General features: G+C 41.3%; 1 protein-coding gene across 10 annotated transcripts in view; it reads right to left on the bottom strand.

Annotated features, from left to right (window-relative positions):
* The window catches only part of cspg5a (chondroitin sulfate proteoglycan 5a), a 96,996-nt gene that overhangs the window by 59,479 nt on the left and 18,855 nt on the right, over positions 1–18,662 (bottom strand). For all 10 annotated transcript variants that reach the window (XM_030157564.1, XM_030157558.1, XM_030157560.1 and 7 more), the window contains exon 2: positions 1,076–2,057. In XM_030157564.1, coding sequence (XP_030013424.1) covers positions 1,076–2,057 — 982 coding nt within the window. The remainder of the gene's footprint in view (positions 1–1,075; positions 2,058–18,662) is intronic.

The following is an 18,662-nucleotide window of genomic DNA, read 5'->3' as shown; positions in this document are numbered from 1 at the left end:
ACTTCCAGATCTGGACTGACAAAATGATGATGGTAACTCAGCCTGACATAGTGGTGGTTGATAAACATCAGAAGACAGCAGTAGTGATAGATGTATCAATCCCAAGAGATAGCAACATCAGAAAGAAAGAACACAAGAAGCTAGAGAAATACCAAGGGTTGAAAGAGGAGCTACAGAGAATGTGGGGTGTGAAGGCAACAGTGGTGCCAGTAGTGATCGGAGCACTGGGAGCAGTAAACCTGAAGCTGGGTGGATGGCTCGAGCAAATACCAGGAACAACATCAAAGATCTCTGTCCAAAAGAGCGCAGTCCTAGAAACAGCTGAGATCCTGTGCAGAACCCTCAGGCTTCCAGACCTCTGGTAGAGGACCTGAACCTGAAGGAGGCACAACACTGCCCAGGTGGGCGAGAACACAATTTTTTAATAAAACTGGTATCACTATTGTTTTTCTGACTTCTTGTTTTAGAACAGAGTCAGCTTAGATGTGATGTCATTTCTGACTCTTACCTCCAGCTTCTGAGGTAGATGGAACAAAGCATAACCTATAAATCCAGCAAACCACTTTTGTTCAGATTAAATTTTTTCCTGTGTCATCTCTACAAGGAGGCTTATGCAGTTATTACTATGCCACCAGACAAATGTCAGATTTGTTTCACATGGGTGAACTAAGAAAACTGAACTGTTAGATGAGTGGGCTATCTCCATACATGAGTGCTCCTCTTCACTTTCAAGTAATGACATGACATCACTAAACACAATAAGGTGATTTCCTGTTATGTCATAGTTGGGGATACATCAGGGTAAATTAGTTTTTACAGAAGACCACCATGGCATGAGTCTGAGTAATTGGATCACAGTGCATCTTGGTGGTCATCCTAGATCTAACCTGATCACCTATGGCATATTTAAAATCTAACCATGGTCTGTGTGTGTTCAAGGTAGATAAAAAACATAATTCTGGTTGTATCGATTGTGAGTAAGCTTTGCACAGTGATCTTGTTAATGCAAAAATGTGGCCTGTACTGCATTTTTTGAATATTCTGGATATGATGAGTGAATGTATTTCTGTCGTACCTGCAGAAGACTCCCATGCCCTCCAGCAGGTAACACTGTCCTCCATTGAAGCAGTAGTTTGGCAGCATGTCACAGGGTGAGCGGCAGCTTCCATTCACCATCTGATAGCCCACACGGCATCCCCCCATCCCATCTGAGCCGTCCACTGGAGGAGCTGCCACCGGAATATTTGGTACTGGAGCTCTGCCAGGAAGACCTACACCTGGGATGAAAGAGTTGGACCCTGGGATCTGAGGCCTAGAGCGACCAGGAGAGCCAGCAAAAGGCCGAAGGTCTTCATCAGTCTCATATGCATCAGTAGTAGTGCTGTAGGTATACTCATCAGCAGTCGGTGACACTCCATCTTCATATGGAGTGAGGTAGTCGTAGTTGTCTGGCATTGCCCAGGAAGTTGGATCGCCACCCTGGAGCTCATGGGCTAGTGATGAAGGAGATGGTGGGGCCAGGTCCAGTCCTCGACCACGAGAGGAGGGGTCAAAAAAGTCTACATGCAGAACATCAGGGTTGGAAGGGTTGGTGGCGGCTGAGGGTGGGGCCGTGGTAGTAAAGAGGTGGTCCAGGTCAAACACAGCTGTGTCCTTGGCATTGATCCATGGTGGGTCAGTGTGTGGCAGACGCTCCTCCTCTTCCTCCTCCCCTCCCTCTGTCTCTTCCTGTGTGTGTGGGTTGCTAGGCAGCAGGTGTTCAGTCTCTGCTGAATCAGGGCTGAGCTGAGGTGGAGCGACCACACCTGCTTCCTCCACAGCAGGCACCACAGTTTCTCCAAACATGCCGCTGCTCTGCTCCTCTTCTTCTCCTGCACGGGGGATCCGACCTGCCCTTGGAGTCATGGTGCTCACAGTATTGGGACTGGTTGAGCTGCTCATTCCAGTCACTGCAATGGTGACCTCCGAGACCTTAGCAGGCCTCTCCTCCTCATGAACCAGGGAGGAAACATTGGCTATGTTCTCTGGCTCAGTGGCATTGACCCCAACATCATTTCCTGCAAAAACACAAAAACATTTCATTGTACAAACATCTGAAAATGGTAGCCTCTGTTTATGAAAAGCCATAATGCGATAAATTATCATGTATTTATTTCATTAAAGTAATGTATCTTGTTATATGTATTTAACAAATGTTTTAAAGGTTAAATGAAATTTACATATGCTTGTGTGCTTTGCATTGGAGTCTGTTTAGTGCTAGAAATACACCCCAGGTCCTCCATGTTGAAGGAAATGAAGCTGTTGTCATAGTAAGGCTGCACGATTAATCGATTCTAAATTGAAATCGGATTTTTTAATTAGAACGATTTTTAAAAAAGGGAAATCGTCACATCGATTTCATCTTTCTCATGCCTCTGGGCATCGCGCCTGTGGGCTACTGTAGGCTCTTCCTCCTATCAGTGACAGCGGTCTTTCACAGAAGTCTGTGTAATGAAAAATCTGTTAATGAGCCCGCAGAACTTACAGCGATGTAAGCTGTGGCTTCACGCACAGATCCCGCAACTGAAATATAGCTGTATGGGGATCACTCATCTTATGTTGTCCTGGATCCGTATTGTACTGTCTTCTTCCGATCCGGGTCCGGGTTGCGGGGTCAGCAACCTCAGCAGAGGAGCCCAGATGGCCCTCTGCCCAGACACATCCACCAGCTCTGGGGATATAATCCCTCCCGCGTGTCCTGGGTCAGTCTCTTCCACGCACGGATCCCCCAGTTTAAACAGAACCACATGGGGATCACTCATATTACATGGTTCACGCACGCACGACTGATGCCTGTCACTGACTTACATTGGTATCACTTCTGTGGGCCCAGATACCCCAAAAAGGAAAAAAAGCATTTTTTTAAAAAAATAATTAATTTAGTTCTCCTACTTGCTGAATTTTCATTCACAAATGTAAGTTCTGTAACATAAAACCAAATATTATTTATTGTTTGAAAGATTTTGAACTTTATTTAAAGCTGTTAGATAAATCTGGAACCAAAAAAGCTATAAAAACCATCAGTATTTGCTCTGATCTGGAAATTGTATTGTAGTGTATTCTGCATGGCAACCTTGTTATGTTATTTTCTTGTTGTATACATTGTTTGTATACTCTACTTCATTCAATAAAGATTTAATGAAGAAAAAAAAAAACTTCTATGGGTTCATCACGTGATACCATCACAGATTTGAGGTAGGGAGCAGTGGCTTGCATTGTGGGCTGCTCACGAAAATGACATGCTGACTTCTGTTGTCTTTTGTAGTTACCTGAAATCGAAAATCGAGTTTTTAGAGGAAAAAATCGGGATTTTATGTTTTGCAAAAATCATGCAGCCTTATGTCATAGGTTTACGTAACAAAGACAGTGGTTTGCTCATGTAGCTTGTGTCAAACAAACAAAACAGACACAAACTTTACATAAGCACATAGGAATGCACAAATCTTATTTATATATCTCATGTAGAACCTTTAATCATATTTTTGCCCAGTAACTGTTACAGATTACAATTCATTTTTTTGTTTAATTTGCTGTACAAGGAGCTACTTCCTTGTCAAAACTGACAAACATGTTTTAACCCTTTTTTGTGCTCATGTGGTTTATTTATAAAGTAAGGTAAGGCAATATGAAGTAATGAGTGCTTTACAATTGTCAAGGCAAGTGGAGGACTTAAGATTATATGCCTTAATACAAAATGTCTGAAAACCTAGAAAAAGTATTGTTCTTTATTTGCACATTTTGTTTAATCATGATAATTTTTAATATTTGTCATCTTTCAACAAATTTTCATATGTTTTTATCCATTAGACGCTTGGGATGTTTCATGGGATGTAAGAGCTGCAGTGAAAATGCAGGAAATTGTGCTGTACATAAAGAATACATTCTTTTCAGCCTCTTTTTATAGCAACACTACTTTAGGATGGATAGGTACAATTATGGACTCTGGACTCAGTACTGCCTGAAGTAATGAGGCAAAGTGGTGGACATGAAAACATATTTTTTGGTTTAGAAAACAGTTTTCAGTTCAAGCATAGTTTATTAACTCAGGAAAAATTGCATGAGTCAGTATGAGAAGAAGTTACAGTAACTTGATTTCTAGCACCAATACAGAACCTGATCAAGACCTAAAGCCATCAATTCAACAACCAAGATGGTTTATAGAAACCAGAGTTAGAAAGACACGGAAGTTTTAGACAGAAATGTCTAGTTGATGTACATATAAAATTACAAATATCGTAAATGGTGCCTTTTATACTTTACAGTTAAATTATCTACGTTGTGTAAGGGTAACCGTGCAGGCAATAATTCACAGTCTTCCTGGTTCCATACAATCAATGAAACAGCTTAAATATGGTTCTTAAAAACATATATATAGAGAGGAAAATGCTGACCCCAGAGAAACCTTGGCATCAATATATTAATGTTGCTCCATTATGATGAAAAATTCAGCAGTCATGGAGTTAGAAATAAAGTGGCTAACAAGAGTAGCATCCTCCTCTCTGTGAGGCCTGGTGTCAGTTCTCAGTAAAATCGTTGTGCTTTGTGTTTACTTACCAATATGCAATATAAAATATGTTATCTTCCAAAAAATACACCTAAAATTAGATCTCAGGTCTACAAGTGGAGGATGAATTTAATGTCTTACAAAATCTGAGCATGGTAAAACAACTAAATATTTAACAAGAGTTAATGCAGAAGGTGCACTAAACTATTGAAAGCTACATTTGCTGTTGTTTGTAACTGGATATAAATATGCACATTAACACTTGCAAACCTCATTCAGTTTCCAAACATAGTGCCTGCTGTCACAAACAGAAGTTTGGCTCAAGTCTTTTGATATTATGGGATACACAAAGTGCGCTACAAGAGTCTTGAATACTCTAGGTGAAACACATGCATCTAATTAAAACAAGACCTAATTGGCTGCCTGCTTATTCTCGAATACTTTAGCTGACAGGGGCTCTTGGAGTCATGTAGAAAGCTGCTTTGCTGTTGCTCCCCTCTTTGGATTAAAAGGAATAATTTACTGATGTACTTGAATAGCAGAGAGATGGGATTATGGATTACAGGGATGGCGAAGAAGGGATTTGGAAGATTTTTGGGGTGCCCTGCAGGAGGACAGGTGATGCTCCCAGTGAGAGGCAGACAAGACTGCATGTTTACACTAATAAATAAGGTTGCACATATGTGAATTGTGGCATTCTGGCATTGTCACCATCTTACTTTTGCAGATATCTGGACAAGAGTGTTGACCTAGTGAAGACTCTGGACCTAGTGAAGATATCTGGACAAAAGCGTTGACCTAGTGAAGACTGAAGGGCGATTCTCGTCAAGCTAATGCTAACTTACTGAAAACACAGACCAAATTATGTGTAAAAAAAAAAAAAAAAAAAAAACTATTGTTATAATATCGGCAACTAAAAATCCTAAAAATCTACCCCTATTTATCAGCAAACAATATGTTTTATTTAATTAACAGATGCACTGAAAGATTGACTCAGCAGCTGAGCTCAAAGTCAGTCTAAGTCTATGCATGTAAATGCAAGCAGTGCTCATCCACCTGTCACTTCAAAGCAGACACGAGTTTAATTATGCATTACTTCAAGAACTGACACAATTTAGTTGAGTGTACAGCTGTCAAGAAAAGGGAAAACTATTTAGAGACAACAACACTGACAACAACACAGACAATACATAGTCACACATACACACTGTTGCGAAGTTGGACATTTTAACAGAGGGTCTATGGGGGCTGACTTGCTTTTGGAGAAAGATCCCGGTGAATAATTGAGGAACTGTAAGTTTGGTAATTTGATGTTCTTTTATTTTTCAGCCACTCAACTCACTTGCATTTCCCAGAATGCAAGTAACCAGTGCTTTTAGGATCATGTACCATTGATAATGTTCATCTATACTTGGTGAATTACTGAATTTATAAAACAGTCTGGAATATAAAACACAAGCCTCATTGCTTATATCATCAGTTTGTTGCATTGGGGAAAAAAGCACAGTTTGGAGTTCCAATAATCACATACACTTTTAGTAAGATAAGCAGCTTTTGGTAACAGCATCTCCCAAATGGCATATCTGTGAGGATCTTTACTGACTTAAGTAAACTCAAATTTTTATCTTGTCTAATATAAATGACTCAGCAAATACTTTATGAGTTTCCTTTTACACAACCACCACTTCATTATTTTGAAGGATCTCTGACAAACGTTTATGACTTAGATGACATGATGTCTGCTTTTGGAACATTTACAAAAAACATATACACCATTAGATATTAAAACCAAAATCTAATACCTGCATAACTTTAAGATTGCTGCAGGTTGCAAAATACAATTCCAAAACCTGATTTTTGGAAGTACCTCCAGCTGAGAAGTAGTTTTTTGTCAACACAAAAGAAAGCACCCCTTGTTGCACAATCAAGGCTGCAGAAAAGGATGCAGGACAAGCAATGGGAGAGAAAAAGAGCCTCTAACTTTTATAATGTCATGAGACAGTCTCACCCACCAGGACTTTCAGGACTTAAAGCTATACCTACCGATGTGGCATTTCTCACAGCACTTAGTAAAAGTTTGAACATGAACAACCCGCCTCCCTCCGAAGCCCCGCCCACTTCCCTCTGCCTGAACTCTGAGGCTCCCCTCCTCTCTCCTCCTCTCACCTGATGCGCATGGAGGAAGCAGAGACGGAGGTCCGGTCTGCTTCGGTGTGTCCGCGGACCCCTCCCTCAGTAATGAGATGCATCATCCACCTGCCACGGGCCTGCGGCCCCTGTTTCATCAGTAGACCCTGAATTTAAGGGTCTGGTCTGTACAGCACTGGGTCAGTGTCTTCACTGCACCATGGAGATGAGATGCCCAGGTGACGGGCGCGCACACTGTGAACACGCACCCTCCGCAAATTTTTCCATGGACATTTGAAGTTTCATAGTCCATACATTTATCATCCTACATAATCCTACACTGTGTGACACCAAGTACATGTACCTGTATGAGTCCCATGGTCATAAAAGCTGAGCTTTATGCAGACCTGTTCAGTCCAGTACACCAGACTTCCAGACTTTTATCTCCATCCTTCATTCATCGGACTCCTGTTTGTTCCTCTTAGTTGTTGTTTCTGTTAATAAATCCATTTTTCTCCGTCCACATGTGCATTTGAGTTCTATCCATCCACATCCTAGACAGACTGTGGTCAGTGACAGGAGAAACAGCACGAGTGAAGCGTCAGTTTCAGAGGGACACATATCAGATGCAGGGATGGCAATAATGGATCGGATGCTGGACAGCAGTAATGGATGATTGACAGGAGGCTCAGCCAGGTTCGGCCAATTACTTTATTCGGACCGAATAAAATGATAGGTTAGACTTTTATCAGAAATATATGAGAATTAAACATTTTTGAGTTTCAATACCTGGTGGATTTCTTTTACATTGTAGTTTGACACACGCTTATTGATAGCATTTTAAGATGACAAAAGAAAAGTGTAAAAATGCCACATCATACGGTATAGCTTTAAGAAAGCCTGGGAGGAAGACCTAGGGGAGGAACTAACAGAGGTGGCATGGCGGGTTATAACTGGGTCATGGAATAAGATATCAAAGGAGATACAGACCAGGTTAATTAAACACAAAATTATTCATAGAGGTTATTGGACTCCGTGTAAAATGGCCCGATTGAAATTACAAGACTCTGACCTATGTTGGAGATGTTGCAGGAGTAAACAAACACTTCTACACATGCTTTATGAATGTCAGCTGACCCATAACCTATGGGAGAGTATAATAACATCCATTAATAAAGTGCTTAGCGCCAAATTTGTGCAAGAGCTGGCATTTGTATATTAGTAATTAGTATGAGGGGAGAAGGACTGACAGCTCAGCAAATCCTATGGTGTAAACTGGCCCTTCTTACAGGGTGCGGAATAGTACTCAGGCACAGGAAAACTACTAATTCCATACCTTTTAGTGAATGGATGGGGGAAATGATTAAAATAGCCAGCTATGAACAACTCATTGTTAAGATCAATAACAGACAGGAGAAATAAAAAAATATATATATGGGGCCCCTTCTTAGATGAAGTGCGGAATACATAACGGAGCAGATCCGACTGTAGTCTTGGGTATTCCTGTAATAACTGAAGGGATTGGTATTCTGATACCACAATGTATTATGGTGAATGTTTTATTGTCCTGGCCTTGGTCTTTTGTCACCTGGAAAGAGTTATAATATAACAATATATCCTGTATAACAAAACTGACAGTACTCTATGGTTTTGGTAATTCTTTTTGTTTGTTTGTCTTTTTTTTGTTGTGTTTTTTTTTTTTTGGGGGGGGGGGGGGGGGTTGTTGCTGCTTTTTCTTGTTTGTTTGTTTTTTTTACATTTGATTTTTGTAATTCTATTGATGTATTCATTCATTCATTTTCTGAACCCGCTTTATCCTTGCTAGGGTCACGGGGGTTGCTTGGAGCCTATCCCAGCTACTTATGGGCGAAGGCAGGGTACACCCTGGACATGTTGCCAGTTCATCACAGGGCTGAACATATAGAGACAAACAATCACGCTCACATTCACACCTATGGGCAGTTTAGCTTGACCAAGTAATGTATCAGTGCATTTCTTTGGATGGTGGGAGGAAGCCGCAGTACCCGGAGAGAACCCACGCAGACAAGGGGAGAACATGCAAACTCCACACAGAAAGGTCCCACCCTCATCGACTGGTGTTGGAATCGAATCCAGGACCTTCTTGCTGTGAGCCACAGGACCTTCTTGCTGTGAGGCTGTGCACCACCGTGTCGCCCATATTGATATATTTTCTTATAATCCTGATGTATCACTATAAAATGTTTAATGGGTGAAAAGTAAGAAAAAACAATAAAAAGTGAATCACAAAAAAAGAAATTGTGTCCAACATGTATATGATTTATTAGTTATTTGACAGGTGGAAAGCTTCTTTTATTAAATATTTTGTTTTCAATCTCAGCAGCAGTGAGCCGTGTGTTTGAAGCCAGGGTTGGTTTTGGTTTATCCTTCCAGCAGTCCCATAATCAACTACTGTTTAACACATTAACTGAGCAGCATGGGGGAGTATGCCAAATCCCACTCACTCACAACATACACATGCATGAAGAAATAAGCTTTACTATAAGCACACAAAACCTTTCACACACACACACACACACACACACACACGCACACACACACACACACACACACACACACACACACACACACACACACACACACACACACACACACAACGCTTGATGCTCACCAGAAAATTGGGACTGAAGGCTGAAAACATCCACCTTTCTCTATCCACACATAAAAACACACGTAGTCTTTTTCTTTTGTTTTACTCCTGCTTCCTGTCACACACACCTGACAGCAATATTTACACATTAAGTGACAGGTTGTCCAAATGAGAGTTGCATGAGGGGGAATTTCCAGGGAAGACCAGGCAGCCTCTGCTACAACCACTTCTGCAACATGCATGATGAAAACAAACTGTCTAGAAGTATATTTTTGCTGCACAACAACAGAAGCTGCACAACAACAGAAGACACAACAGGAACAGAAAGTTGGATTGTAATCCAAACAGAGAACTTCCTCCATAAGCAACCATGCATCACAGAAGGTTGGTCAAGAAAAATGGATCAGGAACCTGTCAGACAGAAGTCTCACTCAACTAGAGGTCGCAGTATTGGCCAAAGGGATTCATTTTTCTGTGACCCCCAAACAGATCCCAGTGGTTGATCTCATCACAGCCACAGAATGTGCAATCAGAAACAACAAGTTAGCAGGCACAGAGGCTGAGTCCATCAGACTGAAGCCTTTTCTAGCACTAAGCCACCTCCATCCAACCTCACCACTAAAGAAAGAAGAGCCTTAGCTTCTCTTAATCAGAATATTACCATCCAGCCAACTGAGAAAGGGAGATGTACTGTGATCCTTAACACAGTGGACTACAACAACAAAATGACCAGCCTACTCAGAGATACCACCACCTACAAGACAATGAGAAGAGACCCCCTAAGAGGCTACAAAAAAAAGTTGTAAAAGGCCTACAAAAGCTGGAGAAAGAAAAACCCACTGATAGACCACTCTACCAGAAACTCCAGCCTGATGACTCCATCCCCTGTATAAGGACCTATGGACCTTCTAAGACACACAAGGAAGGAACCCCCTTCAGATTTATTGTGAGCAGCATAAACTCATTCACCTACAACTTTGCAAAACACCTGGCGACCATCTTGCCCCCTTTGGTTGGAAACATACCACACCATGTCCAAAACTCACAGGATTTCATCAACAAGGTCAAGGAAGTACTGATGGAACCAGACGAAACCGTGGTTTCGCATGATGTCACCTCACTTTTCACCTGGATTCCCACCCAGGAGGCAGTTCAGACAGTGAAGAGACAACTTCTACAGGACCACACACTCACCAACAGAACCACACTGGTTCAGATATGTGGACGACACCGGAGTCAAGATAAGGAAAGAAGACCTGGACACCTCCACCGCACACACTCAACTCAGTGGACCAAAATATCAAGTTCCAGTGGGAAGATGTCCAAAACAACAGCTTGCCCTTTCTGGACTGCAACATCCACATCAACAACAACAGAGGATTAACCATAGACACTTACAGGAAACTAATCCACACAGACCAATATCTCCTTTTAGATTCTCATTACCCACTGGAACACAAAGTGGGAGTCATCAGAACCCACAACCACAGAACAAAAGAAATTCCTACAGAGGCTGAAGGGAAGAAGAAGGAAGAACAACAGGTTAAGGAAGCACTGAGAACATGTGTTTACCCTAACTCGGCCTTTCTTAAACCCAAACCAAGGAATGAAAAGCCCACCAACAACGCAGAGGAAAAGCCAGAAAAGGGAAAAGGCATTGATATTCCATACACAGTGGAAGTCTCTGAAAAACTACAAAAGATTTTCTACAAGCACAATATCCCGGTATATTTCAAACCCACCAACACCCTGAGATAGGCTCTGGTATATCCCAAAGACAAACTACCTAGGGAGATGCAAAGCAATGTTGTCTACACAGTTTGGAATGTACAGACTTATACATAGGAGAAACCAAACACCCCCTCCATAAGCACATGGCTCAACACAGGAGAACCTCCACGTCAAGCCAAGACTCTGCAGTCCACCTTCACTTGTAGGAAAAAGGACACTCCTTCAAGGACAGCAATGTCAGAATACTGCCAAGAGAAGACAAATGGTTTGAGAGAGGAGTCAAAGAAGTCATTTTTGTGAAAGTGGAAAATCTTTCCCTGAACAGAGGTGGTGGTCTGAGACACTACTTATCAAAAAATTATAACACCATTTTAAACAACATTCCCAAACAATTTTCAACTAACAACCTTCTACACCTGGACTCACCTGAAAGCAAAGAACCCCACCCCCCACCCCGAAGGATTTGGACAGTGACCCTGAAACTCACACACAATACCCATCCAGGACCCTGACCCCCAGGACCACACCCTCTCTATGACCTTAACACTTAACTTCATTAGCATATGGATTAACACCTACACATACCACTCCCCCCACAGCTTTATAAGGGGCCGTTTACACGGCGTCGGATTCAGTCGACTCCGGGAAGATTTCATCGCGGATTAGCCTTCTGTTAACATGGAAACGGTGCCTAGAGTGCCTGAATCCGGAAACTTTTGATACCAGGGTCCAGGGTGGAACGTTATCGATACGCTCCGCATTCCAGCTCCGTGTTAACGCGAGTCGGAGCGTTCCGGGGTAAAATATGATGTCACTGCATGCGCGCGCAGCCAAGAACCGCCAGTTAACCCACTCCAGGCCAGTTGGTGGCGGTAATGCACCTCCAAGCTGGTTTGCCAGCCTCTATGACACAATAAAGCTGCAGAAAAAGAAGGAACAACCACAACAACAATGGCCGGTTTCAGAACAACATACGTGCTGCTAACTGTGCTCAGCTCGTCTGTCCAGACAAAGAAGTCCTGCGTCTTTGTACGACCACTCGCCATTGTTGTTTGTAAATAGTGTTGTCCGCCTCGTCTTCTTCTTCTTCTTCTTCTTCTTCTCCTCATTTAAAGGCTGCCTAAACCGGAAATCGTTTGTGCGCAGGCGCGTGTTTTACCGCCAGTTTCACTACAGCTCTACATCGCCAGCTACTGGTCTGGCATGGCCACTACAGCGTATTCAGCCGTCCTCGCGGACTCATGTGAATGCAGATTGTTATCATAGCGGCTTCGTCTTAATGCGGAATGATTTTATAACGCAAAGGAGAAATCTTTGTGGAATTGGATCTTAGTGTTGCCGTGTAAACGTAGCCTAAGTCCAGTTTCCCTCACCAGTTATTAGAACTGAGGAAGTCTCTTGGATGAGAGACGAAACATTTTCAAAAGAGCAAAACCAGTCCAGTTCAACCTAAAAGAACTACCAAGAAAAAATTACAATGGCATGTTTTTAGTTTAACACTTCTACACTACATCTAATACTTATACATTTTCTTTACTCATTTATGGAGTGAAACACCTGAAACTGTTACAAATTGCAGCTTGTCTGTTGTGAATGTAGTTGGCAGTGTCAAATTTAAACGAAGAATTCACCTGCACCATAGCTGCTAGCAGAGAAAATAAAGAAAGAACCACATATTATTAACTATCCCTTACAATTAAAGGTTCAGTACATATTGCTTAGTATACCTCACAGCACTAAGGTCGTGGGTATGACTGCAATTGGAGTGGGCCTGTCTGTGTGGAGTTTGATGTTCTCCCCATCTGTGTGGGTTACCTCTGTGCAAGGTTATTATCGTTAACGAAAACGAACGAAATGACGAAAACTAAAATCGAAAAAACATTTTCGCTAACTGAAATGAATAAAAACTCTAATTAAAAGAAAAAAACGATAACTAACTGAAACCGTATCGTGAGCTCACAAAACTAACTAAAACGTATAAAAATTATGGATACAATTCCCTTCGTTTTCGTCTTTGTCAATGTCGGATTGATATCAAATTGATTTATTTCGCTCCAGCAGTTTGAGCTGGTGACACCATACAACACTTCACAGTCTGTCATGTCTGGTCACTGGTGGTTTCCAGTTGTCTTCTGGTCCCCACTCTACCTGGAACATACAGACTAAAGCTGGGACAAAGCAGCACAGTCCTGTCTGGGGTTTACTGTAGTGATACATGGGTCGGGTTTTTTTTATTTTTTGGCGCACCGTGTGTGTGTGAGTGACAGAGACAGAGCAGAGCTAAAGGACAGAGTCAGACAGGACTAGCATCCAGGTTAAAACTGGAGAGTTTATCACCATGAAAAGGCCTTCCAAGGCCTGAACTGCACAGTTTAGAAGAGGAGAAAAGAGGAGGATGAAAACGAATCCAATTACAGAGGTATGGAACCTGTTATAATGTTAAAAAAAAAACGTTTGATGTTACTAGCTACAGCTAGCTGAAATGAACTGAAGCAAAGTTGGCTAATAATAGAACTGGAGATGATTAAGAGATGAGATATCTGCTAAGGTGTGGTTTACTGCTGATGAACTGGGTTATATGTGTTTATAAGTGGTTTATATATGTTTCTGTCTGCTTTAACTGCTGGTTAGCTGGTTTATATATGTTTCTATCTGCTTTAACTGCTGGTTAGCTGGTTTATATATGTTTCTGTCTGCTTTAACTGCTGGTTATATATGTTTCTATCTGGTTTAACTGCTGGCTGCTTTGTGCATCTCCTCTCATGCTTTGCACATCTTTGCATTGTTTCACGTAAGTGACGTTGTGTATGGACTGCACCCCCCCTCAACCTGCTATAGGGAATTTATACATTGTACGGTACATTGTGTCTCTGCTCAGTCCATGAGCCGCCCTAACCCGACCCCCAGATAAAGTGTCCAGGGTAAGCCATATCCACGCCTCACTAATTTCTTTGAATAGGATGATGAGGAAGATAAAATATATGAAATAACTAAAACTAATACTAAAACTAAACTAAACTAAAACTAAGCATTCAGAAAAAAACGATAACTAATAAAAACTAACAAACCTGCTCTAAAAACTAATTAAAACTAACTGAATAAGAGAAAAAAAAGTCAAAACTAATTAAAACTAAACTATAATTAAAAATCCAAAACTATTATAACCTTGCCTCTGTGTACTCCAGCTTCCTCCCACTGTCCAAAGACATGCACTGAAAGATTAACTGGTCAATCTAAGGCTACGTCCGGACAACAATGCTTATGGTATTTTTCTTTTGTGGACACTAAAAGTTTCACGTCCATACATGTATCATTTCAAGAAATATCTGTGTCCACTTGGTTAAAATGGTGTAATCTGTATGCCACACCTATATGTGGCACTATACACAAACACAGACAGAGCCACAGGATACATTAAGACCATTTTCAGACTGGGTATCTGTACCAGAGACCCCAAAGTCCACTTAAAGGTGGGGTGCGACATGTTTTCTTAGAGCATTTTTTACTATATTGCTTAAAATCCCCTTTACACCTCGATTACAACCAATTAATTAAATGCTCTAACACAAAAATAAAAAAAATGTAGTCACCTGTGGAATGGATAGGACTGAAAAAACACCATCCAATCATTTTAAGTGCCCAATTGAAATGATTGAACGGTGATATGTCTATCAAGCTCAACTGCCATTTGTCCCTCCACCCTCCCCCCTCTGCGCGTACCCCTCTTCATGCATTAATCGAGCATTCTCAGAGGCTTGGAGCACTTGTACAGGAAATGTGGCCAGAGCCAGAGCTTGGCTATACTAGCTATATTAGGATGTAAAGTTCAATGGCAAACTGTTTTGTCACTAACATGAATCACTAGGAAAAGTAATGTTAGCCAAGGTATGAATTGGGGCTGTTCCGTAAGAGGAGAGGTGTTGGAGGAGACTGAATGAGGTATGCATGGATCGGGGCAGCCAGAGCCGGGGCAGCTGGGGCTGCCGGAGCTGCCGGAGCCAGGGCAAATTGTTGCTGTGCAGCCCTCATGAACCCTCGAGATTGTGTGTGCCAGTACTCTGGAGGTGTGGCTTCGGGTAGATGTCTGAAGAAAGGGGTTTGGACTTTTGAATTGAGTATTTTCAAAATGTAGCTTGCTTGAACCATTTTTCTAAGATCTCATACCCCACCTTTAATTTTATCAATGTGAATGCAAACGTTTCATGCGTGAGTACCATACCCGAGTCCAGCTGAGTCCTGGGTACGGGGATTCCAGTATGGAAAGTTGCAGTGTGAAAGCAATCTGTACCCAAGACCGGAAGTAACCTAATCACCATACCAGCCTCGGATCTGTGTGGCACGGCCTTGCCTTATCGATAGAACCAACCGGTGATATATCAGGGCAGCGAAGGTCGCTCTTCTTCTCTTTTCCTCAAAAAGGCTAACTGATAGAAAAGTATTGCCTGTCTTGCCGCCATTGTAGACATATGAGCAGAACAGTCGCTCAGCGTAAGGGTTTGTCACTTCCGCATTTGTTGGGTAGCTTCAGAATTCCTTCCACATCGCCACCTATTGTTTCAGCCCTGTAACACCCACTTGTCCTTGGGCCGTAATACATGCTTGTGAATGCAACATCTGCGGGAAAGGTGTTATTGTATCCAGGTACAGTACGGATCCAGATAACCAGTCTGAAAATGTCCTAAAATCACAGAGGAATGCAGTGAGCATGCACGAGGTCCTTCTTCTGCGCGCTGAGTACAAACATAAACACAGGAAGAAGGTGGTGAATGCATGTATGAAACAAGAGTCATAGTGCTAATAAACTTATCAGTGCCTGCAGCACAAACACAACTCTGTAATCCACCATTGTTGTTGTTGTTACCAGTTGTTATGTCCAGGGTTTTCTTCTTCTGGGCACATAATACTACGGCATCATCATTTCCAAAAAGTGGTGTTTTGCCTATATGGCAACGCAAGAGCGATGTTGTGAGATTTTTTTGCTCTGGGACCCGTTCTCCACAAATACCGTGTCGGGGTACTGACAATGCCACTGTCATGTGGACGAAAGGCTAAAAAGATATTAAAATTTTGCAGATTGACATAGTTTTGTTGTCGTGCGTATGGGGCATTAATCACCCATAAGTGTGAATGTGAGAATGACTGGCAACATGTCCAGGGCCTACCCCGCCTTGACCCATTGTTAGCCAGGAAGGGCCCCAGCACTGCTGTGTACCTCACCCTCATGAGGACTAAGCAGTTCAGAAAATGGATGCAAGATGTAAGAGTCAATTGTTATAAGCAGTATTAAGAAAATATTAACTTTGGTCAAAAATCAGACATAATAAGTGAAGGTAATATACTTCTGGATGACTTAAAATTTAAAAAGAAGAAATATGTTCTGTGTTACTGTAGAAACACAGCAGTGCAACATGGTGGATTAAGTGACCTGCTCCCTCTGTAGATATACGCAACTCATTCAACAAGTCAACAAAAACACAATGTTCATTTTCACATGATTATACCAAAGATGTTTCAGAATATGAATAGAGGATGTTTGATTTTACACTCATTAAAATATAATTACCTCTGCCAAGTGTAACGGCGGAGGTTATGTTTTCATCGGGGTTTGTCTGTCTGTCTGTTAGAATGATAATTCAAAATTTATGGATGGATTTGGAGGACATTTTCAGGAGGTTCTGGCAGAAGGAATAAATGATTATTTTGGTGGTGATGACACTGATCTGAGTTGGCGGAGGTCTGTGCTCTCCGAGTGCTCTTCTAGTTATGAATGTTTTATTCTATTTATGCAATTAGAGCTTCCCAAATCCCCATAAATCAGACCTTTAACAGCTAATAGTCTAGGATGATGTCTTAGTTTTTGTCATGAAAGTGTCACATGACAAAGATAACACAGTAGAACCTCGTAGTAGGAGTTTAACCAAGCTCATTTTGCGATTTACTCGTTTTACAAATCAATTTTCTGTATTGAAATTAATTGAAACATAATTAATCTGTTCCAGCCCCACAAAACCACTCAAAAATCCTTTTTAAGGGTTTTTAAAAGTGAGAAAGTGCAGTGAGAAAGAAAATAACAATTATAAAAATATAATAAAAGATAATAAAAGAGGGGCGACACGGTGGTGCAGTGGTTAGCACTCGTGCCTCACAGCAAGAAGGTCCTGGGTTCGATTCCAACACCAGTCGACAGGGGGTGGGACCTTTCTGTGTGGAGTTTGCATGTTCTCCCCGTGTCTGCGTGGGTTCTCTCCGGGTACTCCGGCTTCCTCCCACCATCCAAAAATATGCACCAATAGGTTAATTGGTTAATCTAAATTGCCCATAGGTGTGAATGTGAGAGTGATTGTTTGTTTGTCTCTATATGTTCAGCCCTGCGATGAACTGGCGACTTGTCCAGGGTGTACCCCGCCTTCGCCCCTATGTAGCTGGGATAGGCTCCAAGCGACCCCCGTGACCCCAGTGAGGATAAAGCGGGTTCAGAAAATTAATGAATGAATGATAATAAAAGAGAATGCAAAAGAAATAAACTGGTTTACCTTAAAGATGAGATGATCTGTGCATGAGGAAGACAGTGGAACGGAGAGGAGGAGATGAACACATTAATGGAGTGAGCAGAAGCTGCAGTGGCAAGTATGAAGCTTGCTGGTACTGATGATTTCCACTCAGATTTCAAAACAAAACTACTCAGGAGCCACAGCTTCTAAAGCAAATTACTTGCACAATGGTGCCCTCATACTGCAAGGTTCTACTGTATATATAAGAAAGGACATATTCCCTAGTTGACCTCTAGGAAGCAGACTCCCTCTTCACGTTTAAGACTAAACTTAAGTTTAGTGTTTGATAGAGAGTACAAAGCCCTGGGTTTGAGGATTTGTTGACTTTTTTTGTCTATATTATTCTTTGTAATATTTTAAGGCCTTCACCTGAATTAGTGCCTCAAGATAATCATGTACTATGCATAGCCATTTAAATAAAACTGGACTGAAATGAATACATCAATATTGTCTGAAATTTCTGTCCAAACCACTACAGATTTTCCAGAGGTCTCTAAGAGTGATTCTAAAGGATGGGATTTGTGTAGATGCTTGGTGTACTGTATCAAAAATCATGTATTTAAAAAAAAAAACAAAAAACAAATATATGTTAGTGTGAACATAGCCTTAGTCACAAAGGCAGAGCCAGCAGCTTCAGTCACTATAATTTAGGGCTGGGCATATCGATACCAAGGTGAGTATCATATCGTATCAATACTAGCATGATGATATCGATACTTTTGCTGCAGTTTCTCTTTGCCCACCCCCACAAATATCTGTGTGTAATGGAAAATATTTTTGTTGTGTCGTTGACACAGTTATATTTTTGTTACATTGTTGCTTTTTTGTTATTTTGCACTAGTGACTATTTCTTAATAGAATTGTGTGTAGGAAAAGGTGAAAGGGGAATTACTTTATTATTTTTACACTGTTAAATTGTTTTATATGTAGTTATTTAATTAAAAAAAAACATGCTTATTTACCTAAAATCTTTGTCCTGTGTTTTATCATAATCATAATCATAATGAACTAACTAAAGGAAAAATCACAAAATTAGTCAATGATCATGACACTTCAAGTAAAAAGTTTTGGTATCGGTGAT

Source organism: Sphaeramia orbicularis, chromosome 16, assembly GCF_902148855.1.
Source record: "Sphaeramia orbicularis chromosome 16, fSphaOr1.1, whole genome shotgun sequence".
NCBI classification, from domain to species: Eukaryota; Metazoa; Chordata; class Actinopteri; order Kurtiformes; family Apogonidae; genus Sphaeramia; species Sphaeramia orbicularis.
The sequence above is the reverse complement of the archived record's forward strand: the minus strand, read 5'-3'. Positions and strand labels throughout refer to the sequence as shown.